Below are 26180 nucleotides of genomic sequence, written 5' to 3' on the forward strand. Positions count from 1 at the left end.
GCCCCCGAGCCCGCGCGCCCGCCCGCCGGAAGAGGGGGTGGAGCCGCGCCCGCGCGGTCCTAGCGCCCGCCGCACCCAGCCCCCGCCCACCTCCCGGGCTCGAGGCTCCGGGGTCCGCGGGCCGCCGGCCTGGCGCCCTCCACCGCGCACCAGCTCCTCTCTCCCTCCGGGAAGAGAGATCGTGGCTCCGCTTCCTTCTCCCCAGGGCTGGAGGGACCCTGAGGCTCGATAGGGCGGAGGGCCCCGGCGGCTGGGCCGGGCCGCGCCACAAAGGTTCGCTTCTCCAGAGTCGATGGCTCTGTCTCGGTCTCGGGGGGCCACGTGTCGCCCTGAGGCCCGGGACTCCAGCTTGCAGGTGCTAGGCAGCCGAAGCCTGGCAACCAGATCTGGGGAGCTCGGCTGGCGCGGAGAAGCCGGCCTGGGCGCTGGGCCAGGGGAACCTCGGCCCCAGCCTCAGGCTGCGCCCACATTCCTCCCTGGACCTCGGCCCTGCCCAGCCCTGGGGTGTCGGGCCGCCACCCCACCCCTGAAGAGACCACATTCTAGGCAGGCAGCTGATGTTTTTATTGGCGCGATTTCCCAGTCATCTGGAAATTGGTCGGGCCCAGCCAGCTACCCTTTCTCCCAGCCTGCTCTGGGGGAATGACTGGGGTGAAGGAAACCTTCAACAGGGATCCCCCTCTGCAGTAGTCACTGGTGCGCTTGCAGATGCACTCCCAGTCCACTCAGAAGTTGTGCAAATCTAAGCCTCAGGGTATTAGAGTCAGGGTGGGTGGTGAGGCTCCCTGCCCCAGGCAATGCAGAAGCTAGGTGGCCAGAATGGCCAGTCTAGACAGGACTGGGCTTGCCCTGTTCCACAGCACTGTGCTGCTCTCCCAGGGGGCACTATCAGCTTATTTGTCTAAGTGGGCAGGGGAAAAGAGTAGGGTCTAGGTGAAGCCACAGCCAGCAGCCTCCAGCTTTTTTCTGCCCAGACTCGAGACCACCCTGCTTCCATAGGTTAGGTCTGGTTTCCAACTCTAGCCAGGCTGGCTGGACCTTGGGGACACCAACTTAAAAGGGGTGGGGAGAGAAAGGGAGATGTTGGGAAACAGGGTGGGTTAAGGTTTACAGATCCAGGGCCAAAAGAGAGTGGGCGCTTCACTGGTTGGTATACCTCCCTGAGTACCATCCAGGGGGCTGGTGGGGACAGTCTTGCTGCAGGCATCTGCAGTTTTTGAGAGTGTTCAGAGGAGAAGCAATATCAAGGTGGTCCCAAGATGTATCTAGGTCCCTCACGGTGGAACTGGCTCATCTGTAACCGCTGGAGGGTAAAAACAAGAAACCCCTGCAGCCACCCAGAGGGCATCGTTTACAGCAAGGGATACCCACCTCCGCTCCCACTCCCATGATGGGCCCTGGACTCTGGACCCTGACGGGTGGGAAACAGGTTCAAACTAAACTGGACTGGAGGTAGGAGAAAGAATACATTTGGGCCCTGGCAAGCACTGGGAACAGCCATCTCTTCAGGGAGACGGAAGAAACAAACTCCCTTGGCCTCCCCAGGCAGGAAGCTGTTTCAGCCTGCAGCTTTTGCTTTATCTGGAGGCTTAAGATGCTTTTAGCGACTTGGGCTGTGGCCACTGGGGAATGGGAGTGTGGGCAGGGACTCGCTGGATTAACCCTTGTGCAGGTGAGGTGGGAAAAGTTGTAACTCACGGCGAACAGCTAGTAGAGTGTTTCCATGGCAACAGGACACAGAAGTCACTGTGTAGGGGTGTATCTCATCCAGCTGCACTGGCCGAGGGAGTCCAGCATCCTCATCCCTTCTGCCTAGTCGACCTCGGGCCCCTTTGCCCCATGAGTACACTTCACCTTCTGCAAAAAGAGAATCCCAAGGAGGGAAACAGGAGGACAAAGCTTAGGTTGCTACCCTCCTGGATTGCCATATTGGCCCCAATAGGAGGTTCAGCAGCCCCGAGAAGGATACCCCCCACTGCCCAGGGGCCTGCCCATACCCCTGTCTGTGCCCAGAGTGCCCACTAATCAATCACCTGCCCCAACGGCTACAGTGAAGGCATCCCCACAGGCTACCATTGCTATCTTGATGTTCTGCAGGCCTTGGACTTGACAAGGTGCCCGGCTGACCCGGCGGGCATTAGTGCCCAGCTGCCCATGCTGATTGCTGCCAAAAGTATAGCAGTCACCAGAGGCTGTAGGGGAGGGAAGAGAAGAGAAAGGGGTACCTCAGCTGAGATCCCAAGGAGGCCAGTGGAGTCCACCTGTGGACAGGAGTGTCCCCCTGTGCCAGGTCCTACTCACCAGTCACGGCAGCTGAATGAGCAGTGCCCAGGTCCACGCTGAGCAGGGGCTCCCGGTCAAAGGGTGCAGAACCTAGCGGTGTGAAGCTCAGGGCCTCCTCCACCTGCTGGTTGGGGGCAGGCTCCTCCCCCAGGGAGAGGCGGTCCAGGCCCAGCTTGTTGAACCTGAAGGTGGAGCCAGAAGCCAATTTCAATGGTCAGTTTGCATAGACCCTCCTGACCCCACCAATCTGGGCAAGAGCTGGTCACCAGGGGCAGATCCCACCCTGGGTTGAATCAGCAGGTCTCTCAGCCCCACCCTCAGTTCTGACCCTTGATGGAAGGTAAGGCAATGACAGATGAAGCATTAGCAGCCAGGGAGCAGCAGAGGGCAGGCCAGTGCACCAATCTACCTGTTACTCCCGCAGGCCAGGGCTCTGCCAGGTACAGTGAGGATCATGGAGGAGTCAATGCCACATACAACCCGCTGGGCTTCCTGTCCTGGGGGCATGGACACCTGCTGGGGGCAGCTGTGGGACTCCCTGGTGCCCAGTCCCAGCCGGCCTACAAGGAGAAACCAGGAGGGGGCTAGTTTTAGAGTTGGTGATGCCAAGATGAGGGGGAGCCACGGAGAGGAGGTGACCACATGAGTGAAGGCTGTGCCCTCAGCCTGAAATACCTACCCCTGGGCCCTCTGTGGTCAAAACCCTACTCCTCCTTAAGGCTCTGTTCAGATGTCACCTCTGTCTCGTGCAGGGAAATCCCATGCCATTCCTTGGATTCCCACATCTCTGTACCTTGGGGGGAGCCCTGATGCTGTCTGTCCTTTATTATAGGGAGATGTCATTTCTCCCCTCTGAAAGACACTAGGACTGAGTCTGCCAGGAGGACAGAGACCCCATGTAAGTCCTCTCAGCATGACATCTGACCCAGAGGGGGTCCTGTTTAAGACTGTCAGATGAGAGAAACCTCATCACAAGCACCTGAAGGAAATGACTCTTGTTCATCTTGTCTCTCTGCACCCAGCCCCGGGTGGGCTCATAGTAGATATGCAGTTAAGTTGTGTAAGTTGTGTTTAGGGAATAAATGAATGGGATGGGAAGAGAAAAGAGGGATAATGGGCCATGGGGTGGAAGGTAGGTATGGAGAGGAATGAATCTTGGTCAGGGTGCTGTGAGATGGAGCTGAGAGGCTAGAACAGGGTGAAGAGCTTACCACCATCTCCGCGGCCCCAGGCAAAGAGTTCTCGCTCAGTGGACAGGGCCAGCACATGAGATGCCCCACAGGCCACCTGCACCATCTCATAGCCCAGCAGGGCCTCCACAATGGTGGGCTAGAGGGAAGGGGGAAGCAAGAGAGACTAAGCAGAGGGTCTGGACTAGCTGCCTGGCCGTCAGCATCCCGTGAAGGGAGAAGCTGGAGGCTGCAAATTTCTCATGAGACAGCTGTTTCTTTAACTGTCCTCCCCCGCTGCCCCCCCCCCCAACACACACACACATACACTGCAACCACTAGGGAAGCCTGGTCTTTCTGTACTTCCCCTAGGTTGCCCAGAGCAGGTGCAGCCTGGGAGCTAGAGGGACTTGTGGTTGCTGGGGATCCCCTGCCCCCAACTTGGGAGTCAGCTATCAGATATCCATCTCCCTACTTCCTCCTTCCCAGGGTACCTGTAACACCCACCTGGCTGATGTCATTGAGGCTTCCATGGCCCAGGCACCCATTGCTGCCACTGCCAAAGGTCATGATGATACCTCGGTCTGGAGAGGGGGTGGTGAGGAAACAGAAGGGGGGGGTTGGGCTTCCAGATAGGCCAGTCACATGTTAGAGGGGCAAGAAGTCAGAAGCAAAGGCTGGAAGAATGGGACAGGAAGTAGAAAAAGGACAGGAGTGTCTCAAGTGTGTGTGTGGACAGGTGACAGCCTCTGAGCTTTAGATCTGAGCCTACCTCAAATGAGGATAATATACAGTAACTACCTGGCCAGGGCTGTTCTGGAGGGTAAAGGAGATTGTGTCAGTAAACTACCTGGTGAGGGATAAATGGGGCATCCAGGTGGCTCAGTCAATTAAGACCCTGACTCTTGATTTCTGCTCAGGTCATGATCTCAGGGTCCTGATATCTAGCCCCACATCAGGCTCTGCACTCAGCAGGGAGTCTGCTTAAGATTCTCTCACCCTGGAATCCCTGGGTGGCTCAGCCGTTGAGCAACTGCCTTTGGCCCAGGGCGGGATCCTGGAGTCCTGGGATCAGATAGTCCCGCATTGGGCTCCCTGCATGGAGCCTGCTTCTCTCTCTGCCTACGTCTCTGCCTCTGTGTGTGTGTGTCTCTCATGAATAAATACAATCCTAAAAAAAAAAAAAAAAAATTCTCTCGCCCTCTGCCCTGGGCCCCTGACCCAGCAGGCACGCATGTGCTCTCTCTCTAAAAATAATTACATCTTAGGGGATCCCTGGTTGGCTCAGCGGTTTCGCACCTGCCTTTGGCCCAGGGCACGATCCTGGAGTCCCAGGATCGAGTCCCGCATCGGGATCCTGGCATGGAGCCTGCTTCTCCCTCTGCCTGTGTCTCTGCCTCTCTCTCTCTCTCTATCATAAATAAATAAATCTTTAAAAAAAGAAAAAAGCATTAATGAGGAAATGACAACCAATGAGGGAAGTTGCTCTGGGGAGCCCTCTCAGACTCTGTGCGATGCCCTGGATGGTCCTCTGATGGACTCACCGGTCAGGCAAGCAGTGAAGAGGTCCCCACAGGCCACGTGCTTGATAGTCACGCCTGACTGGCCCTCCAGGAAGCGGGAGACGAACTGGGGCTGCTGCTGCTCCACGGCCCCGGGCAGAAGGGCGCCCCCTCCGGCGCCTAGGGGCGGGGCCTGCCCGAGGTAGGGGTGGTGTGAGCGGGCCAGCGCCCCGAGCGCCCCTCCCGCCCCTCGCCGTCCAGGTGCCCGCCCCAGCCTGATCACCTCCCACAGGATGAGGCGCCCCGAGCGCGTGACGCCGGCCTTCTGCGTGCGTCCAGCTGCCACCTGCACCACTTCTGTGTTGAGCATCGGCAGCCGCAGAGGGGCGCTGAGCCCGCCACCCCACGCGTAAACCGACGACAGCGGTGGCGGAATGGCCGGCCGGCCGAGTCCCCGGGGAATGCCTGAGGGACGGCGCATTGGGCCTGTTAAACTGGTGGGAATGGCCTGGCATCAGTGGGCTTGGCAGTGCGCCCCGACTTACCCCTGCAGCGGGCGCCGGCGCTCCTGCTCCCTGTGCTGCCGCCGGGGGCCATGGGTGGCCCGGGGACCAGAGACTTCTCTGCCCTGTGGGTCAGATGGGGGTGCTTTAGGACAAGGACCATTCCTGGTGCTTCCACACGCTGAAATGGAGGACTTGCCTTGAGCTCCCCCTGCCCCAGGTTCATTGTGCTCCCCCTGGTGTCCCACTGCGGCCCAGAGCCCCCTCCCCTGCTCCCTGCACAGGCCTCCTCATGCGGACACTGCCCAGGTCGGTGTGAAGGTTGAGGAGGGCACGGATGCAGAGGGGCTGTGCCATGATGTGGCTGAGTGGTGGCCGCTGTGAGGGCTCCAGGCTGAGCAGACTGAGGACCAGCTGGCGTAGCTCAGGGCTGTACCGGTCAGAGATGGGTGCAAAGGTGCCACTCATGATCTTCAGCACCAATGCTGGCAGGTTCTGTGAAAGCACCAAGAGTGAGGTTGGCCAGAGCCTGGGCCATGCTCTTGGTGGGGGGGTGGCAGCACCCCCAGCAAGTCTAATGGAGTGGTCATAGCCCCGCACTCAAATTTCATTCTGATGAGGGGACTCCCAGTGATAGGAACTCCTGACAGAGGTGCTGCATCTGTGGCCTCAGAAACCCTAGGTTGTTGGGAGAATTCAAGTCTTACCCTAGGAGGGTCCCTAACCTGATAGGAGAGCCCTGCCCTTAGGAGTCCTCAGTTTAATGGGGAACCCAAGCCCCACCTTCAGGAACCCATAGCCTGAAGGAAGCCACAGCCCTGCCCCAGGGTAATCTACCAGTCAGGTGAGGGAAACATCTTAGCCAAGAACTTCCAGAGGAGGTCTCCCAATTGTCTCTTTGGGGGTATAACTCACTGCAGCTTCAAAGGCCCTCTTGAGACTGGCCAGCTCATAGAGGACACAACCCAGGGCCCAGATGTCACTCTTCTGATTGTAAGGCTTGCCCTCACACAGTTCAGGGGAGATGTAGCACGGGGTGCCCACCACCTGCAGGAGGGAAGCAGATATTATTATAGCTCAGGGGAGGGAAGGCTCTGTGCAAAGCCCACTGGGAAACTGCCTCTCCCTAAAGCAGGCAAAGTGCTTCCTCCTGCAGGACCACCCAGTCACGGCAAAGGGGCCAAGGTCTTGGGGAGGGGGGGGGGTTGGGATGCAGAGTGCGCCTTGGCCCTCAAAACCTCCAGCACCCTTAAGGTCCCCTCTGTGCCCAAGCACCGTGTAGGCCTTGCTCTTGCTACTAAGGATCTTGGAGATGCCGAAGTCACCAATCTTGACAACCATGCGGTGTTTGTCAAGAAGGATGTTTTGAGTCTTGAGGTCCCGGTGCAGGATGAGATGGGTATGCACATGATGCAGTGCCAGCAGGATCTGCACAAAGAAATGCAGGATGGTCTCCTCCTCTAGCAAGGAATTACAGCGCTTTTGGATGAACTCAGCCAGGGTGCCACCTGCAGCCACAAGGAACTAGTTAAGATCTAGGCTGTCCCAGGCATGGGGCTCTTTTAATAAAATTAACAATCCAGACAGGGCAAGGGCCTGCCAGCCTTACACAACTGGCGTGAGAACTCTACCTCTGACCCTTGGTCAAACCCATTCTGAGAAGGGTAGGCAGCTGATCTGTGTCTGCCAGTCCCAGAGGTGAGAGGCCCTCAGAGCCAGGTCAGTGCAAGGAGGCTGGCCCACCTGGTGCATATTCCATGGCAATCATGAGGGCCTTGTCCTCCAGGAAGTTCTCATAGTACTCAATGACATTGGGGTGGTTGAGTAGTTTGAGGACCTGACACTCATTTTGGGCTGCTTGCCGCTCTTCTTTGGTCATCTGCTCCACTGGGATCTGCTTGATGATCACCAGCTTCTGGTCGGCCTTGCGCAGGCACAGGTGCACAATCCTGGGGACACAGAGTACAGGGGTGGGCACCAGCTGAGCCTCCCACCACTCATCAGGCAGGGCAGACCTGGTCCCCAGATGTTACTTAGGAGAGGGGAGTTGGTGGGGCACCTGGGTGGCTCAGTTGGTGAAGCATCTGCCTTTGGCTCAGGTCATGATCTCAGGATCCTGGGATCGAGCCCCAAGTTGGGCTTCCTGCTCAGTGAGGAGTCTGCTTCTCTCTCTCCCTCTTCCCCTCCCCTCCACTTGTGCTCCCTCAAATAAATAAAATATATTTTTTTTAAGATTTTATTTATTTATTCATGAGAGATACAGAGAGAGAGAGATAGGCAGAGACCTAGGCAGATGGAGAAGCAGGCTCCCCACAAGGAGCCCAATGTGGGACTCGATCCAGTATCCTGGGATCATGGCCTGCCCGGGCCAAAGGCAGATGCTCAACCGCTGAGCCACCCAGGTGTCCCAAATAAATAAAATCTTTAAAAAAGACTGAGAATGGACACCAAGATTAACAGGTCTATAACTAAATGCATAGAACACTGAGTTTAAGAACCGGGAGAACTGACCATAAACTCTGTGTGAGACCTTAGGCAAGTCATTTAACTTATCTGAGACTCAGTTTCATCACAGGCAGTGTGACATTAGTCTTGATCTTCATAAGTTCCCATAGACTTTGGAGTTAACTGCCAGGCTCAAATCCTGGCTCCTGCTCTTACTACTCACTTAGTTTTCGACTATATGACATTTACATCTGCAAGATAAAAACAATTTCCCTCGGTTGTTGAGAGGATCAAATGAGAAAATGCATGTAAGAACAAAAAAAGAAAAAGAAAATGCATGTAAGGCACTTAGCACAGTGCTTGGCACATCAGAAATGCTCAGTGAGTGGAAGCCGTTCATACAATTATTTTCTTTCAACTCTAGTCAGTGTCCATAAAAGCAGGGTTCTTGTTCTCCTTTTTAACTATATCCCCAGATCATAGCCCAGTGTTTAGCTCATAGTAAGAGCTCAATGAGTATCTGCTGAATGAATGGACTGTAAGAGGATCAACTAAGTATCAAATTTGTATTTCCAACTCAGACCTCTCCTCTGAGACCCAGACTCAGAAATCCAACTACTTGCTTTGCATTTCTACCTGAACTGCTTGCAAACATCCGAAATTTTAACAAATTCAAAATAAAACTTTTGATTTCTGCCCCAAGCCCTTTCTTTTTTTTTTTTTTTTTTTTTTTTAAGATTTTATTTATTTTTTCATGAGAGACACAGAAAAAGAGGCAGAGACAGGGGCAGAGGGAGAAGCAAGCTCCCTGCGGGGACCACGATGCAAGACTCTATCCCAGGACCCCGGGATCACGACCTGAGCGAAAGGCAGATGCTCAACCACTGAGCACCCAGGTGCCCCCTCCCAAACTCTTTTCTTCCTTAGTCTCTTCCATCTTAGTAACTGACACCACCATTAAAGTCAGACACCAGAAAATCATCCCAAAATCTTTCCTCCATTTCACAGCAACGTATCAATAAATCCTGTTTCTATCTGCAAAATATTATGAACTCATCCATTTCTGACTTCTGCTATACCCTTGTCCAAATCATTATTTCTTGCCTAAAATACTGCACTAGCCTTTAAAATGATGCCTTTTACTTTCGGCATCCTCAACTCTAAGTTCCACACAGCAGCCAGGGTGACATTTAAAAAATGCAAATCGGGATCCCTGGGTGGCGCAGCGGTTTGGCGCCTGCCTTTGGCCCAGGGCGCGATCCTGGAGACCCGGGATCGAATCCCACGTCGGGCTCCCGGTGCATGGAGCCTGCTTCTCCCTCTGCCTGTGTCTCTGCCTCTCTCTCTCTCTCTCTGTGACTATAATAAATAAATAAAAATTAAAAAAAAAAGTTTTTTAAAAAAAATAAAAATAAAAATAAAAAATGCAAATCATATGAAGACCATTCTGCTGAAACCTCTTCTCTTTACACTTCAAATAAATCCAATCTCTTTACCTCAGCCTATAATGCCATAATCTGTCCTCTGTGACAATCACATTTTATACCATTATTTTTTATACATACTATTCTTTTTTTCCCTCAAGGTTTTATTTATTTATTTGGCAGAGAGGGAGCGAGAGCGCACGCAGAGAAGTAGCAGAGGGAGAGACAGGCTCTTCACTGAGCAGGGAGCCCCGTGCGGGCTCCATCCCAGGACTCAGGGATCATGACCTGAGCCGAAGGCAGACGTTTAACCAGCTGAGCCACCCCGGCGCCCCTTTATATACCATTCTTGACCTTGCCCGCTACATTCCAACTTCACCAGTCTTTTTCTCAGTTCCTTGAATACTCTGAATTCCTTTCCACGTGAGGATATGCTGCTTCCTCTGCCTGAAAAGCTCTGCCTGCACCTGTGGATTGCTGGTTTGCATTCCTCAAGTCGTGGCTTTAAACTTCACTTCTCAGGGAAATTTTCCTTGACCACCCCAAATAAATACTCCCTGGCGTATTCCAGGCTCGCAGCTTGTTAATAACTTTTAATTACTTGTCTATTGTATCATTTTACTACAGTCTGTGAGCTCCGAGAGGGAAAAGACACTCTCATTTTGGTCTTTACTATATACGCGTCGCCGGGAGCGTCCGGAGCCCACAGCGCCGGGCTCACTATCTGTTGAACGAACTAGTCAGGAATCGAAGAACAGAACTCTGCGGGGGCGCCGAGGCTCGTCGGGGCGTGACCTCGCGAGAGGCGGAGCCTCCCAGCCCGGGCCGGGACCGGAAGCGAGGGCAGGGCTTTCCAAGGGGCGCTCACGCCTCGGGGCGGGGCTAACCGGGCAGCGAATTCGCGGTCAGAGCTGGGGCTTACTTTCCCTCTCCCCGACCATTTTCCTTCCCCAGATCCCTGGCTCACCCGAAGGCACCTCTCCCCACCACTCGGATCCGCTCGTACTTCTCCATCTTATTTCTCAGAGTCACATTTCCGGAACCCCCCCCCGCCCCGATGCGGCGCGTGCGCGGACCCGCCCACTCAGGACCACGCCCCCTACGCTGCAAGATAATTGCGGGGCGGGGCGGAGCAAGTGAGATTGATGTGGGTTCAGCTTTGCATCTGTCTTGTGCTGTTTACACAGTCCTTGCAGCCCCCGCCCACAGTTGCCTTTTCAGGGTCCCAGCAGTGGGGTGTTATGCCATTTTTGGCGCCTAGGACAGGACCAGCCACTGCCTAAAAACAGGTGTGCATCTGGCCCTCGCGAAGCATCCATTGAGCGGAGGGGTGCCCTGCACAACCAGCGAGGTTGGAAAGCGACGACTGACCTCTCTCAGCCCACCTCTTTGCCCACTAGTGATGCTATTTCGGAAGGAGAGCAGATTCTCACTGGCACTCAAATGATCAACTACCAAAACTGTACCAAGAGAGCATCAGCACTCTCGGTCTGTGGGGCAGGGTGCCGGGTTAGTTTCGTGTTTGCCTAGGTAGGGACTTGGGAAACCCCAAGCTGTGCAAATTGATTCACCTAGGGATGTGGAAACTCCAGGCTGTCCCAGCTAGTGAGCACCGCGCTCGCCAGCACTTTCATCACTCCTCCTGCCCCCACACACCAACACACAACTTGGCTGCAGGCCATCGCCTTCAAGGCTCAACTGTGGGGAGAATCTGCCAGGCGGAGAGAAGATGAGAGAAGTACACCACTATCTGAGAGCATCAGAGAGAGGAGGAAGGAGAGCTGTTTGACCCATGTGGGTTCAAGGCTCCTGCCTAAACTGTAGGGGGCTGGTTAGTATGATCATCTAGGGTCTTGACTGGAAGTGAGTTTAATTCCTGTTGTCTCCTTGGGCCTTCTGCTCTGCGAGCTCCATAAAAAGCTCGGTTAAGGAGTAAGAGGATGGTGATTAGCTAAGGGACAGCGTCCCTATTTCTGAGTGGGCGAGGAATGGGAGGAAAGCAGTGTTTACGTTCTGTCCCGCCCAACCCCTCAAAAGGGTACTCAAACCTGCCCACGTGGAAAGACCACTAGAGGGGCCCCACGAGGGGCCCTGGGTCGCTGGCTCAGGCTGCTATTGGCTGATGAACAAAGCTGCCCTGTGAGCAAAAGAGAGCTCAGAGGAGGAAAGCCGCTCAACCCGGGAAACTCGTGCTCTCACCTAGAAACCAGTAGAGCCGTGGTTGACCCAGGAGCCCCACAGGGGTTAGTTAATATGTAATCTTGGAGCCATCAAAGGAGGCAGAACAAACACCCAAACCTCTTGGTCCCTGGGTCTCCGGCACCTCAGGCTTCTAGCTTTCCTTCCCTCTCGCAGCATCTTTCCCCCCCACCTCACCACCCCCCATCCAACTGCTCCCTTCCTCTCCTTTACCATCCCCAGCCTTGGATTCTCAGCCTTTCCTCCGTTTGCACCTCGTACGTTTGGAGGCGGGAGGGGGATCCCGCGCCAACGTGGGGATAGGCTGACACCTAGTGACCACGAGCTGCAACCGCTCCAGACCACTGGCCTCGAGTAAGGGTTACGCCAGTAGCCCGTGCAAATCGGAGGTCTCCCGCGTGCCAGCCCAAAGGAGCCAGAAAAGCCGGGTCTGTCTGAGGGAGGATTGTGACAACCGCTGGGCCCCAGTAGCCCAAGAGCGGGCTGGGAAGAGGGGTGGTGGTGGATTAGTCGACCCTTCCTAGGCACCACGTCGATGAGGGGCACCGGAGAGGCTGGTAAACAAGTCCGTCTCTGGCCTGAAGAAGCCAGAGATCCAGTGGCAGAACAGGGTATGGGCGGAGACCATTATCGAGGCGGGGCTCGGAGCGCTTCGCAGGACCTGGGCTTAAAGGACGCGGGTGTGTGGCGGGCCCCGCCCCGCTCTGCCCAGAAAGGAGTTGAGGGCGGAGAGAGTTCTCTCAGTACCCGCCCAGGCGGGGGAGCCGGGAGCCCCGGGGAAAGTGGGGACGCCGGTGAATGAGGCCAAGCAAGCGAGGCTGGACTCTTGGCAGTCGAGGGGCGCCCGCGAGGGGTACCGCGGCGGCGGCGTCCCCAGGACAGCCCCTTTTCGCCCGAAGTCCGCGGGAGCCAGGCGGGGCCCGGAGGCTCCGGGGAAAGGGGGCTCTCGCCCGGGCCGCTGCCGAGGCGCCGAGGGGCGGGGCGGGGCGGGGCGGGGGCGGCTCGGGGCGGGGGCAGAGACCGGCGGGGTGCGAACGCGAGCAGCGCAGGGGCCTAGAGGGCTCAGCGAAAACTGTGAGGCTGGCGGCCGGCGGGGAGGCGGCCGGGGCGAGGTGGGCCGACAGGATCCCGGTTTCCTGAGCAGTCCAACGAGGCCGGCTAGGGGGCAGACAGACAGACGGCAGAGAGGGCCAGCATGCCCTCACTGCTGCACCCCGCCCTGCCGCTGCTTCTGGGCGCCACGCTGACCTTCCGGGCGCTCCGGCGCGCGCTCAGCCGGCTGCCCCTGCCCGCGCACGTGCGCGCCGACCCCCTGCGCACCTGGCGTTGGCACAACCTGCTCGTCTCCTTCGCCCATTCCATTGTGTCCGGGATCTGGGCGCTGCTGTGGTGAGTGAAGGACTGGGGGAGTGAAGGTGGGTGGCTAGGGGAGCCCACGTTATCCTCGGCATCACTCTGGCAGGCTCAGGCCAAGCGGTTTCAACCTGACTCTCCGTTCGGAAAGCTCTCCGGCTAGGAACGGCAGAGTTCCCCGGGGGAGGGGGAAAGCTCATCTAGGAACCGGGAGATAACCTGGATTTCAGCCAAGCCTCTCCTCACTTCCACTCGGCCAATAACGCGAGCCCATATTCCCTGGGGACCGGGAAGGGTAATGGGGGGAGTAGAGGGTCCTCGGGGATGCCGAGATGTTGTGAGCTTGCCGTCTTCCCTCCCAGTGTATGGCAGACCCCCGAGATACTGGTGGAGATTGAGACGGCATGGTCGCTTTCTGGTTATCTGCTCGTTTGCTTTTCCGCAGGTAGGTCTTGCCCAGAAAATATTAAGTATGTGTGGGGACTGGGAATTTTTTTGTTCAGTTACATTCATGATCTCTCTCCGTCCCCTTCCTAGGGTATTTCATCCACGACTCGGTAGACATCGTGGTTAGTCGTCAGACACGAGCTTCTTGGGAATATCTCGTTCATCACCTCATGGTAAATGATAGGCAGGGGATGTGGTGTAGTCCTGGTGCTAGCAACCTAGTCTCAGCCCTTTCTGGATCTGGGAGGTAAATACTATCCTAATTCATTTCCAACCTGTGTCCTACATCTCCTACCAGGACACTGAGTGAAGGTTGGCACTGTGTGTGCCCTTGGCAGGTAACTATTTGAGGCCAGCAATCCATGGCCTAATACCTCCTTGAAGACTGGAAACCCTACCCAGAGCCAGAACCTGTGGGCGGGGATCAAAATATAATTATGTTTAATCCACCATAAACTATAATCCAGAAGGAAGCCAATAAGGATGGACTTCCCAGCCAACCATCTGGTAGCTTTGCCATCCCTACCAATTTTTAGGAAATCGATGGTATCTGGAGTCCCTAACCTGCTCTCTCCTTTCTTTGCCTTCTAGGCCATGAGTGCCTTCTTTTCAGGCATCTTTTGGAACAGTTTTGTTGGTGGGGGAGTCCTAACACTGCTGGTGGAGGTCAGCAACATATTCCTCACTATCCGCATGATGATGAAGATAAACAACGCCCAGCACCTCCTCCTGTACAGGGTCAATAAGTATGTCAACTTGGTCATGTACTTTCTCTTCCGCCTGGCCCCTCAGGCCTACCTCACCTATTTCTTCCTGCATTATTGGGGCCAGAGGACACTGGGCACCTTTCTGCTGAGTATACTGCTCATGCTGGACGTCATGATCCTCACCTACTTTTCCCGCCTCCTCCGCTCAGACTTCTGCCCTGAGCGTGTCCCCAGTCAGCAACACAAAGGCAAGTTTTTGACTGAATGAAAGGCACAAAGCCTGCAACTTGTGGCAAGAGTAAAGGCGCCAAAAACAGCCTCCATGTGTAAGAGAATTAGCTCCACGCCTGGGGCATCCTCTGAGGCCGACTGCTGCACCTACTATTGAAAATGTTGATTGAAAGCACTCCTCTGAAGTCCTTGTCCTTTCTTGGGCAAGGGGTGAGGGAAGCAGACAGACCGGTTGGACGTAGTAGTTGGGTGTGGGGACAGGTGCTATGAAAGCCAACCAGTCCACACTGCCCTGAAGTGGATGCTAATGAGAACTCTGTGTTGGTTTCCTACAAAGCCTCTTCCAGATAAAGGGAAGGATTCTTGTTTTTCTTACCCCTCCAACAGTGGCAAGTTGTAGTTGTCCCAGGACAATGAACCCCAATCCGGGCCCGAAATATCTGAGCTTCCACTGCTGGGATATTATTTTATTTTGCTGGGATTTTAAGAAGTGTGGTGTGGTAATAAGGCAGTGTTCCAACAGGGTAAGTAGACCAAGAGTCTTACCCGAGCCCTGTTACCTAAGTGTGTATATATACCATAGTATGGCCTCCCAGAAGCCCAACCAGAAATCAACAAACAAACATATATGGTGAAAAAATTTATATTTAGATTTATAGCCGGCTGGACTCAGTTTAGATGATCCCAATCTGAAAAACAAAAGGGGAGCTTTCATTACCAGGAGCTGAAATGTGAAGATTAGCTGAAAAGTCACAGTTAAAAAGCAAAATGAGGTGAAGCAGGGCCTATTAAGGATATGGGGTGCAGTCAGTTAAGACCAGTGAGAAGTCATGTTTTGGACACAATTTTTTTTTTTTGGTCACTTATTAATGACCAAAAGAGCCATCACTTGGACCCAGGCAGTGGGTGAGTTCACAGAAAAGGAAGCTTACTTTGTTGGCAACATCCAAAGCATCATAGTCAGGAGCCAGTCGAACATATGCTTTCTTCTCTCCATCAGGCCTAGGATGAAGGATGTCTTAATTCCTCTTGCCCTTACTGCCCCTAACCCCTTCCCTTTCCCCCTAGTCTTTCTGGCACATCAGCAGTTCCTTTGTTCATGTCATTCTTTCCTAAATAGTGACTTTTCCATCATTTGCATAAGAGGCTAGGGATGCCACCAAACCACATATGAAGCCAAGTCCCCTTGTGGGGACCACCACAGTACATTTTAAGACTTAAGTGCAGATAATCTGACATAAATTGGGTCTAGGGCCTGTCTATCTAAAGGTGTAAGAATCAAGAAAGCCAACACCATACATCAAGTCCTAGAGGCAGGAGAGCTAATGTATCCTCAAAAGCCCATACCACATAGAAATACAGCAAAAGCTGCTCATTTCTCAAGGCTCAAAAGCTGTGAAACCTACCTGACTCCATGTAGGTTTCCTGGCTCCTGATGAAGGCCCTACTCACCTGATCAAGGTGTTGACCTTGGCCACATCAATGTCATAGAGCTTCTTCACAGCCTGTTTGATCTGGTGCTTATTGGCCTTGACATCCACAATGAACACAAGTGTGTTGTTGTCTTCTATTTTCTTCATGGCTGACTCAGTAGTTAAGGGGAACTTGATGATGGCATAGTGATCAAGCCTGGAGAAGAGGCAAAATGGTGTCAGCTGGCCTGGGTCTGATAAAAGAGAAGATAGGCCCTCTTTCAGAGCCTGAAGCCAGAAGAGCCCAGGTGCATCAGACAATGAAGTAGCAATCATTTTTGTCAGACTTTGGTCGCTAAACAGTGTCATCATCTGCACCCTGAAACTTGGGAGACCTGTGCACTCTCTTCCACTTGAAGGACTTTCAAGTGATTGAAGAATCATCTGAGTAAACCCCCTTCATTCTTTGACTTTAGCGTTTTGAAGGGCAAACCTCTAAAAGAATTTGAGGCTTCAGAGAGTAAACAACTTACTTCAAGAGCATAAAGCTGGACTATGGAATCTTGAAACCCAGAGTAGAGTTCCAAAGAACATTAGTGCTTCACTAGGAGATGAGATAGACATTTCTGCCCCCTCTAGTTGCTGAAACTGGTTTGAGGACCAATGAATGAAAGCAACTTTTATTTATAGTCCAAGTTAAACTTACAATGGCTTGACCATACCTACCACACACCTTTCCCCCTGAAATTCAGAAAAGCAAGTCTCTGTTCATCTGGACATTACGTTCCTGTCTTAAAGCTAGATATCAGGTCTCAACCTCTCATCACATTAAATCCTAAGTCTAAATGGGGGTAAAAAGTGCTTTCCTCCACGGACACAACCCACTCTATCACTCTTTTCTTTTCTTTTTTTTTTTTAAGAAATAGAAGGTGGCAGTTACTACTATTGTTCTAATACGTGGCCCCTAAAGTCAGTCTTATTACTACAAAACACTTCAAAGACCCTAATCTTTTGCCTATTCCCTCCTATTTCTTGAGTGTAAATGAGAATTTTTACATACACTGTTGCAGGCCTTCTATGTCCATTTGGTTATTATAAGTGTCCTTATCAATCTAGAATCAGCACCTGTTAGGACTATTCCTTCCAGCAATAGGCACAATGAATAACTAAATCTGGAACTCCAAAACAAAATACATTTATCAAAGTCCTACTTTTTACACTCCAAGAAAACGGAGTTTAAAACCCTAATCAGGGCAGCCCGGATAGCTCTGCGCTTTAGCACCGCTTTCAGCCCAGGGTGTGATCCTGGAGACCCAGAATGGGGACCCACGTTGGGCTCCCTGCATGGAGCCTGCTTCTGTGGCTCTCTCTGGTATCTCTCATGAATAAGTAATTAAAATCTTAAAAATAAAACCCTAATCATTGGGCACCTGGGTGGCTCAGTGGTTGAGTGCCTTTGGCTCAGGTCATGATTGCAGGATTCTGGGATCCAGGCCTGCATCGGGCTCCCTCAGGGTGCCTGCTGCTCTCTGTATCTCTAGTGAATAGGCGTTTTTTAAAAATTAAAAAAATATAAAAATCCTGGTCATATAAGAACAATAATTAACCTGACAATTAGTTAAACGTCTCTTCTTGTTCTTTTTTTTTTTTTTTTTTTAATTTTTATTTATTTATGATAGTCACACAGAGAGAGAGGCAGAGACATAGGCAGAGGGAGAAGCAGGCTCCATGCACCAGGAGCCCGATGTGGGATTCGATCCTGGGTCTCCAGGATCACGCCCTGGGCCAAAGGCAGGCGCTAAACCACTGCGCCACCCAGGGATCCCCGTCTCTTCTTGTTCTTAAATGGGGCACTAACAATCCCTTCACACTCCCCTTAGGAAGACACACACTAGGTACCAACATGTATTTGAGAACCCATGCTGTAGGTTTGGTAAGTTTCCAAATTACGAATGGTTACCCAACATCTTTTCACAGGAAAGGGCATTACTAACTTGTTTCTCCTGGGGGCGCTCTTTCGAGGATATTTGGGCTGCCTTCGGAGACGCAGGGTCTTGGGTCGTCGGAATGTAGGTGACGTGCGGATCTTCTTTTTTTTGTGACTGTGCACGCCTTTCAGCACCGCTTTCTTAGCTTTCAAAGCCTTTGCTTTGGCTTCGGCTTTGGGAGGGGCAGGGGCTGAGAGAAAGAAAGAAAATTAGGGCTCGGGATTCAGAAAACAATCACTTCCGTCCTAGCGGGCGCCCCAGACCACACGTGCATCAGTGGTTCCTTTGAAGACATCACAAGTCTCAGGAGATTAAGATTTTTCCATCATATGCACGATACTGGTTCGAACTTGGGAAGAAGTCCAGGAATACGACGCAGAAAAGAGGAACTAACGATAATCGAACGCTTGATATCTGACAAGATGTGTTAGCAGTTTTATTTACCTATATAGCACCGCCTAAAACACGGGGGAAAAAAAAAGGAAATTAAATTGGAGGCTAGTTTTTTACAGGTCTGGAGACACGGAGCTCCGGCCGGTGGATATAAGTAGTTCCCCAAAGCCAACAGTCTGGCAACCCCCGACAGGTGGGGCCGGCCAGGCTTGCCTCCACAAACCACCTCAGAAGAGCCTAGCCCACGAGGCTGGGTACACACGCACCGTGGCATGGCGGAATGCGACACGCAGCTCGGGAGAGGACACCCCAAAGCTTAGCCTAGCCGCTGTCCTCCCAGTTCGTTCATTCCGAAGAGACCCCACGCCAGCTAACCGTGATAACCCTCTTTCCCCAGCCCGAACACACACCTTCCTTCTTCGCCTTCGGCGCCATCTTCGTGAAAGGGATTTCCCAGGCTCGTTTCCACGGGCTTATAGAGCGCAGTCTCACCGAAGACTCGCGATGCTTTTTATTTAAAGCTGATTGGATAAACTGTAGCGCAGCGCCCTCTGGGAATAGTAGTTAAGTTTAATGCCCTCGCGAGAGTGATTAAGCATGCTCCACCCCTTCCCGCAAAAGAGTCTAAAGTGTCTTGGGGGTTGTAGTTTTTTGGAGGCACGTGTTTATTTGCTAAGGTCGTGGATGTGTTTCGTGTAGCCAGCTGCAGCTGGCGTCTGATCCTGAGCGCTTCCCATTTTGAGGAAAGTATTGCAGTTTCAGGAAACAGTAACACTGAAAACTGAGCTAAATATAATTAGGTTGACTCAGGGAGAGTGAAGCAAAGTTCTAGAACGTTAGAGCAGAAGTTGTCTGGTACAGGAGCTCCTGGGTGGTTCAGTAGGTTAGGCCTCTGACTTCTGCTCAGGTCATGATCCCAGGGTCCTGGGGTGCAGACCCCCATAGGGCTCCCTGCTCAGCAAAGATCTGACTTCTCCCCTCTGCGGCCCCCTACTCCGGCTTGTGTGCACTCTCTCAACAAAACAAAACAAACTTTAATTATCTGGTCCAAGACCCTCAAACAACTTCTGTGGAAATTTAGGTCCAGAGCGGCGACGTGGTTTATCAATAACACAGTGATTTGGTCGCAGAAAAAGACGAGTCAGGCAGAGGAGAAGAGGAAAGTGTCATAGGAGGTAGAAGGTGGCCGTATCTGCCCCTCTTTACCTGTGATAGTCCTAGATGTCGTGCGTTTTCCCGATAATATTCTTTAAACTACCAATATTAAAAACACCCGTTGCACTGATTTCACTAGGACTCGCTAGTTCTCGTGAGTAATTTCATTCATAGTCCCCTCTCTTTAAGTAGTCTTCCCTCCCCCTGCTCCAGTCATGTTGGCATCCTCAAATTCAGTTCCCCACACAGAACAAGTTTTAGGAATGCTTCGGTTTGCTTCTCCGATGGTCTGTGTCTATCCCATCTCCACCCTACCCTTTCTATCTTCCTCTTCCCTGCTTTGGAACTAGCTGTCCCCTTTGGACGGCGAGAATTATTGTGTCCTACACCCCTCTTCTATTCTGCAGACCTGCAAAATGGAAGAGCTGTCCTTGGGGGTAAGATTCCGATGGGATCAGAGAGAACGCCGGTACCAGAGCGGTGACCTACCTAAAGGGAGGAGTTCCAGGATCACCTAGCTCTTCTTTACCCTCCATTGAAGGAGACAGACTCGGGACTTTGGACGTCTCTTTCCTCGGTAGGCACCCCGTTCTGCCCCCGGTATCCCCTGTATGCTTTCCCCCATCCCACTCCATCCCAGGCGAGCGGGGGCAGACTATGAGTCACGTCCTGGGCCTGGAGTTGAGGAGGGAAGCGCCGCCTCTCCTTGGGCCCCGTCTCTCCTCCTTTCCCCTCCCCGCCTGTTCCTAGCCCAGCCAGATACTGCGCAGCGATCACCGATTGTCCATCACCAATTTGACTGGGTAAGGGTCCCCTTGGAGCCGCAGCCCCGCCCAGAGGTACAGGGGAGAACGGCCGTGGGGGAGGTGGGGGGACTTGGATCTGGGCAGGTTCCAGCCTGGGTGGAGGCGGTCCTGGTGCCGGTGAGGCGTCTGGCAGGGTACCCAGAGCTGGGGCAGCGCAGTGGGGAGGAGAAGAGGGGGAGGCTGGGACAGGCTGCGAGGCCAGGAGCTGCCGGGAGAGGGGCAGGGGGCGGCCCTTCTCCAGGAATTTCCGGGGATCATGTTACAGCGCTCGCGGAGGGAGAGCGGAGTGGGACGCCGGGCCCTGCAGCGGACTGGGCCCCTGGCCCCCTCCTCCAGCAGCCCGCGGGCCTTGCAGCGCCACCCCTGCCCACACTGACCCCGTGCGGCGGGCCGCTCTGCGCCCCCGGGCAGCTGTGTTATGGTAGGGCCGCCTCAACCTCGAGTTGTCGTCGGGTCCCCGCGGCCCCGAGTCATTGTAGGAACTATCCGGCCCCGGGTTATTGTGGGGTCTGCGCGGGCCCGGCCCCCCCCGGACGGGATTTCCCGCCCCCATTTGGCTGCGGCTGAGTCTCCCCGCCCCCGAGTCGTCGTCGGGACGCCCCGGGCCCGGGTGATTGTAGGTTCGCCCCGGCCCCGGATGATTGTCTCATCCCCGTGGCCCGCTGTGGTCGTAGCGTCCCCGAGGCCGCGGGCTCCCGTAGGCTCCCCGTGGCCCAGAGTTATAGTCGGGACACCCCGGTCGCGGGTGATTGTCGGGTCTCCGCGGGCCCGGGTCGCTGGGGTGGATCAGGCCCCCGCGCCTTCTCGGGGCTCCCCGCAAGGTTGCAGGCGAGATGAACATTCTGGCGCCGGTGCGGAGGGACCGCGTCCTGGCGGAGCTGCCCCAGGTAGGCGCCAGGGCCACGTCGGGCTTCTGGCTGCGGTGGGGTGTGGGCGGGGAGGAGGCGGCACCAGATCAGTTAGAGGCTAGGGCCCAGCCCTGCGCCCCAGCTAGGCCTGCTGCTTCTGGGTGGTCCCCGTGCCCCCCCCCCCGCCCCGCCCCGCCCAGGGCAGCTTGGCTGCGGGACGTGCGCCAGGAGTGGATGAGTCCCATTCTCTTCTATCGCTCTAAGTGCCTGAGGAAGGAGGCCGCTTTGCACGTGCACAAAGACTTCCACCCCCGCGTCACCTGCGCATGCCAGGAGCACCGGACAGGCACCGTGGGGTGAGTTAGACACCTTTAGCAAAGAAAGGAAGTCCCCGGAAGCCCTGTAGTCCAAGCTAGGGTACACACAAACCCCTAGAGGCTCCATTTCAGCCTCTACTAGCTATATGATTATTACCCCCCCCCCTTTTTTTATACCCGTTTGTTCTCTCTTTTCTTCCCAGCAAGGTTGTGTTGAATCCTATGAAATGGAGTGGGGTAGAGAGGTGGCAGTTCACTTCCTGACACAGAGAAAGTGTCCAACCAGAGAGGGTGATTGTCAGCTCAGCTTCCCACATACCATTCATTTGAGCCCTGGGGGCTCAATTTAAGATGTATCCTGATTTCAGAGATGTTAAAATGTATGTGTGGGGAGTGAAGGGGCAGTATGTCTCAGAATATAGGACATCTATCTCATTTGAACCTTCATAACAGTCCAATAGAATATATAGTAAATCTCCGCTTAGTAAATGTTGATACTGAGGCTCAGAGAGGCTGAGTAACTTGTCCTAAGTCACACAGATAGCGAATGTAAGAACTGGGATTCAGATTTATGTCTCTCTGATGTTGAAACACAGAACACTCTTCTGCAAGCATATGTGTCCAGGCAAGTTGCCTGGGAGGCCTCATGTCTATGGTAACCTCAGCCAGGGTACAGCTAACTTTATAGACTCTGTAGGGAACATTGAGACTCCTGGGTTGCAAGAGATAGCACTCACTCCTCCTGCCCACTTTTGTGTCCTGCAGATTTAAGATCTCCAAAGTCATTGTGGTGGGGGACCTGTCAGTGGGGAAGACTTGTCTCATTAATAGGTAAGAAGGTGCTCTGGTTGAGCTGGATTGGGCTGGCCAGGGTTCAGCCAGACCTAGCCAGGTGGGCCAGGCTCAGGGCCAGAGCATCTGGTGTTCCCTCAGGTTCTGCAAAGATACTTTTGATAAGAATTACAAGGCCACCATTGGAGTGGACTTTGAGATGGAACGATTTGAGGTGTTGGGCATTCCCTTTAGTCTGCAGCTGTGAGTACTTCCTCCATACCTTCCTGCCCTTCCTTGCCCCAGTGCCATACCCCCCTCCCCACCCCCCACACACCCACATACCTGTGCTTTACCCTACCCCTTCCTTTCTCCCAGCTGGGATACTGCTGGACAGGAGAGGTTCAAATGCATTGCGTCAACCTATTACCGAGGAGCTCAAGGTAAGAGCTGAGGTGCAAGTGGGGCAAGTGGGTGTTCCTGGTCTCTAATCTAGGGTTGGGGAGATTTGGGAAATGAGCCAGTAATGTCAGCTGTTTTTGCCACTTTTCCAGCCATCATCATTGTCTTCAACCTGAATGATGTGGCCTCCCTGGAACATACCAAGTATGTGGGGATGCTGGACTATAATGGGGGCTCTAGGAAGAGAGGGGTCAGAAAAGAGGGGTGGTCAGGGGCATTAGTAGGGAAGGGGAAGAATGCATTGAAGACCAGAGAGAGAGTAATGGGCATATGAGTGTCAGCGAGAGGAGCCTCTCCAGCTCACTTATCCTTGGTTGTCTCCCTTCTCTGGCAGACAATGGCTGGCTGATGCACTCAAGGAGAATGACCCTTCCAGTGTGCTTCTCTTCCTTGTGGGTTCCAAGAAGGACCTGAGTGTGAGTGTGTCAGTGGGGGTGGACGTGGGGCTTCCAACTTGGTGAGGGGACTCCCTACCCCCACTTGCCATCTGACTCTGACCTTCCCTTAGACTCCTGCTCAGTACCTGCTGATGGAGAAGGATGCCCTCAAGGTGGCCCAAGAGATGAAGGCTGAGTACTGGGCTGTCTCTTCTCTCACTGGTGAGGCAGAGGTTTCAGGTCTTCTGCTGTGGCACTCTTGTCTACCTGGCCTCTCATTCCTATACCTTTAGCTGTGCCCCATGACTCAAGGCCTGGAACAGCCCCTGAGCACCTGTCTGCTCCATGTGTCAGGTGAAAATGTCCGGGAATTCTTCTTCCGTGTGGCAGCACTGACCTTTGAGGCCACGGTGCTGGCTGAGCTGGAGAAATCGGGGGCCCGGCGCATCGGAGATGTTGTCCGTGAGTGCCTGCCTGGTGAGGGTGGCAGAGAGCATGGGGAACGTCTAATCCTTGCTTCACATATTTTCTACCCTTTTTTAGGCATCCATAGTGATGACAGTAACCTCTATCTAACTGCTCGCAAGAAGAAGCCCACGTGTTGCCCGTGAGCGGTAAGGGGACTGTCCAGAGCCTGCCCAGCCCTGGGGCACTGTGCCACCTTGACTCCCCTAGACTTCGACCCTGGACATTTGCACTGATTGTTTTTCCAGACCAAAGAGCTGCCTGTTGGTGGCAGTACCCCTGGAGGGGTAGCGGGGACCATGCTAGTCGCTTCCTGCCCCAGGCACCATGCCAAAGACTGGATGTTCCCCCTCCTCCAGGGGCTCTCCAGGGTGCCCAGCAGTGGGGAGGTAATCCCTGCTGCTTTTGCTTAGCCTGCTGGGCCCTTTTGAGTATGAGGATGCTTAATGATCCCAGCCTCACACTGTGCCTTATGCATTAAAATTTCTATTATTAGCAGTTTGGGGACTAGAGTCCTTTGTTGGGGATGAGGGATGTGGAATTAGCAGGGCTGTGTGGCTGTCTTGGGAATGGAGCTTCCTGCTGGATTCTGGCCATATCTGACCCCTGGGCCCAGACAGGCTGAGAGCTCAGGAACCACATTTTGGAGGGGTGTCCTGGACTCTCAGTGGTTGGCTTTGAGAGCTCTTTCCTTTGGTTCCTTATCCCCAACTGTGTCCTCCTACGTGGTGCTTATTCACATATTTCTACCACTGGATAATTGTTTTCTTTTTTTCACCGATTCTGCCTTCCCTTAAAAAAAAAAAAAAACTTCTCTGAGGGGAACACTGTAAGAAGTGATGGAGGTTTTGAATGCTCTTTGGGTTGACCAGAAGGCCCAGCGCGGGTATGGGCTTGGCTCTTACTCAGAAGATGTACTATCTAATGTATATCTAACATTATTAATAATATAAACATAAATTTATGAGTTGCATCCTTTTACATTTTAAAACATGATTAAAATAAACAAAACAGCATAGGGGTGTTTGGCTGGCTCACTCAGTAGAACATCTGATTCTTTATCTCAGGGCTGTGAGTTTAAACCCTACGTTAGGGGCAGCCCCAGTGGCACAGCGGTTTAGCGCCTCGGGCGTGATCCTGGAGACCCTGGATCGAGTCCCACATCAGGCTCCCTGCATGGTGCCTGCTTCTCCCTCTGCCTGTGTCTCTGCCTCTCTCTTTCTCTCTTTCTGTGTGTGTGTGTGTGTGTGTGTCTATGAATAAATAAATAATCTTAAAAAAAATAAACCCTACGTTAGGCCCAGAACTTGCTTTATTTTTTTATAGTATTTTTAAAAAATTTTTATTTATTCATGAGAGACACACATACACACACACACACACAGACAGAGACACAGACAGAGGGAGAAGCAGGCTCCATGCAGGGAGCCTGATGTGGGACTCAATCACGGGTCTCCAGGATCACGCCCTGGGCCAAAGGCAGATGCCCAACCACTGAGCCACCTGGGCTGCCCCCAGAACTTACTTTAAAAAGGAAAAAGAAAGAAAAAAAAAAAAAAAAAAAAGGGAAAAAGGAGGGCAGCCCCGATGGCGCAGCAGTTTGGCGCCACCTGCAGCCTGGGGTGTGATCCTGGAGATCCAGGATTGAGTCCGCCGTCAGGCTTCCTGTAGGGAGACTGCTTCTCCCTCTGCCTGTATCTCTGCCATTCTCTCTCTGTGTCTCTATGAATAAATAAACAAAATCTTAAAATAAAATAAAATAAAAAGGAAAAAGGATTGGGATCCCTGGGTGGCTCAGCAGTTTAGCGCCTGCCTTTGGCTCAGGGCGTGATTCTGGAGTCTTGGGATCGCCTGCCTTTGGCTCAGGGCGTGATTCTGGAGTCTTGGGATCGCCTGCCTTTGGCTCAGGGCGTGATTCTGGAGTCTTGGGATCGAGTTCTGCATCGGGCTCCCTGCGTGGAACCTGCCTCTCCCTCTGCCTGTGTCTCTGCCTCTCTCTCTCTCTCTGTGTCTCTCATGAATAAATAAATAAAATCTTAAAGAAAAAGGAAAAAGGAAGGAAAAAAACACCAGCATATTTTTTTTCCCTCTGCAAAAAGAAAAAAATATGCTCTGAATCAGGAAGTCCCCCATTTGAGTCCTCACTGTTTATCCTCAATCACTTCTCACTATGTTCCCCTGGGAGAAATACTATTTTTAATTCATTATTTTTTCCAAAGATTTACCCATTTATTCTAGAGAGCAAGAGAGTGATTGTGCAAGCAGGGGGAAAGGCCAGGAAGAGAGGCAGAGGGAGAGGTAGAAGCAGACTCTGCACTGAGCAGGAAGCCCAATGTGGGGCTTGATCCCAGGACCCCAGGATCATGACCTGAGCTGAAATCAGGAGTCAGACGCTCAAATGACCCATCCAGGTGCCCCAAAGAGAAGTATTTTTCAAAGGGAAAGCAGAAATGGGGTGAAAAAAAGAAAACAATTATCCAGTGGTAGAAATATGGGAATAAGCACCAAGTAGGAGGACACAGTTGGGGATAAGGAACCAAAGGAAAGAGCTCTCAGACTCCCAGGGAAATCACTTATCCTCTGTTCCTCAGTTTCTCCATCTGTAAAACCAGGCTAATAACACTGATGAGGTTTCATGGATGAAATAAGGTAAAGCACCAACATACACAAGAAGAGCTCAAAAACCTTAACTATTGTAACTAATTGGAGGGAAGAGTGGTAAAGAACCTGGCTCATTTTTGACATTTTTTAAAAAAGATTTTGGGATCTCTGGGTGGCGCAGCGGTTTGGCGCCTGCCTTTGGCGCAGGGCGCGATCCTGGAGACCCAGGATCGAATCCCACATCGGGCTCCCAGTTCATGGAGCCTGCTTCTCCCTCTGCCTGTGTCTCTGCCTCTCTCTCTCTCTGTGACTATCATAAATA

General features: G+C 53.2%; 4 protein-coding genes and 3 non-coding genes across 14 annotated transcripts; 2 read left to right on the plus strand and 5 right to left on the minus strand.

Annotated features, from left to right (window-relative positions):
- Positions 1–540: 540 nt before the first annotated feature.
- Positions 541–10396, minus strand: NEK8 (NIMA related kinase 8). Of its 5 annotated transcripts, XM_072779299.1 has the most exons (16): positions 10294–10376; positions 7969–8153; positions 7201–7406; positions 6733–6965; positions 6373–6504; positions 5744–5952; positions 5500–5582; positions 5238–5419; positions 4997–5147; positions 3960–4036; positions 3495–3612; positions 2693–2843; positions 2302–2465; positions 2034–2192; positions 1699–1857; positions 541–1303 (listed from the first exon to the last, which is right to left on the minus strand). In XM_072779299.1, exons 3-16 carry the CDS (start codon positions 7334–7336, stop codon positions 1275–1277), a joined length of 1983 nt encoding a protein of 660 aa, XP_072635400.1. In that variant the 5' UTR covers positions 7337–7406; positions 7969–8153; positions 10294–10376; the 3' UTR covers positions 541–1274. The 5 variants fall into 5 exon arrangements, 4 of the variants coding, with proteins under 4 accessions (XP_072635400.1, XP_072635399.1, XP_072635401.1 ...); XM_072779298.1 differs by lacking the exon at positions 7969–8153 and having other exon boundaries at positions 10294–10396; XM_072779300.1 differs by lacking the exons at positions 7969–8153; positions 10294–10376 and adding an exon at positions 7517–7671.
- Positions 10397–12540: 2144 nt separating this feature from the next.
- TLCD1 (TLC domain containing 1) lies at positions 12541–14438 on the plus strand. The gene is made up of 4 exons (XM_072779306.1): positions 12541–12914; positions 13241–13323; positions 13416–13498; positions 13917–14438. The coding sequence occupies exons 1-4, from the start codon at positions 12721–12723 to the stop codon at positions 14298–14300; spliced, it is 744 nt and encodes a 247-aa protein (XP_072635407.1). The 5' UTR covers positions 12541–12720; the 3' UTR covers positions 14301–14438.
- Positions 14439–14715: 277 nt separating this feature from the next.
- Positions 14716–18607, minus strand: RPL23A (ribosomal protein L23a). Its single transcript, XM_072779307.1, has 5 exons — positions 18467–18607; positions 17670–17853; positions 15716–15892; positions 15196–15265; positions 14716–14952 (listed from the first exon to the last, which is right to left on the minus strand). The coding sequence occupies exons 1-5, from the start codon at positions 18489–18491 to the stop codon at positions 14938–14940; spliced, it is 471 nt and encodes a 156-aa protein (XP_072635408.1). The 5' UTR covers positions 18492–18607; the 3' UTR covers positions 14716–14937.
- LOC140607635 (small nucleolar RNA SNORD42) lies at positions 15340–15404 on the minus strand. Its single transcript, XR_012009595.1, has one exon. It is a non-coding gene; the product is annotated as a small nucleolar RNA SNORD42 (small nucleolar RNA).
- Positions 15983–16054, minus strand: LOC140607641 (small nucleolar RNA Z17). Its single transcript, XR_012009600.1, has one exon. It is a non-coding gene; the product is annotated as a small nucleolar RNA Z17 (small nucleolar RNA).
- On the minus strand, positions 17932–17998 carry LOC140607634 (small nucleolar RNA SNORD42). The gene has a single exon (XR_012009594.1). It is a non-coding gene; the product is annotated as a small nucleolar RNA SNORD42 (small nucleolar RNA).
- A 1120-nt stretch (positions 18608–19727) lies between the features above and the next one.
- RAB34 (RAB34, member RAS oncogene family) lies at positions 19728–23755 on the plus strand. 4 transcript variants are annotated; one of them, XM_072779303.1, is made up of 11 exons: positions 19728–20050; positions 21130–21221; positions 21948–22013; positions 22116–22217; positions 22332–22396; positions 22508–22559; positions 22750–22831; positions 22924–23014; positions 23147–23254; positions 23336–23406; positions 23506–23755. In XM_072779303.1, exons 1-10 carry the CDS (start codon positions 19823–19825, stop codon positions 23401–23403), a joined length of 954 nt encoding a protein of 317 aa, XP_072635404.1. In that variant the 5' UTR covers positions 19728–19822; the 3' UTR covers positions 23404–23406; positions 23506–23755. The 4 variants fall into 4 exon arrangements, with proteins under 4 accessions (XP_072635404.1, XP_072635403.1, XP_072635405.1 ...); XM_072779305.1 differs by adding an exon at positions 20692–20904 and having other exon boundaries at positions 19878–20014; positions 23336–23755; XM_072779302.1 differs by having other exon boundaries at positions 19733–20050; positions 23336–23755.
- Positions 23756–26180: the final 2425 nt, after the last annotated feature.

The sequence above is a fragment of the Canis lupus genome, chromosome 16 (genome assembly GCF_048164855.1).
Source record: "Canis lupus baileyi chromosome 16, mCanLup2.hap1, whole genome shotgun sequence".
Classification (NCBI taxonomy): Eukaryota; Metazoa; Chordata; class Mammalia; order Carnivora; family Canidae; genus Canis; species Canis lupus.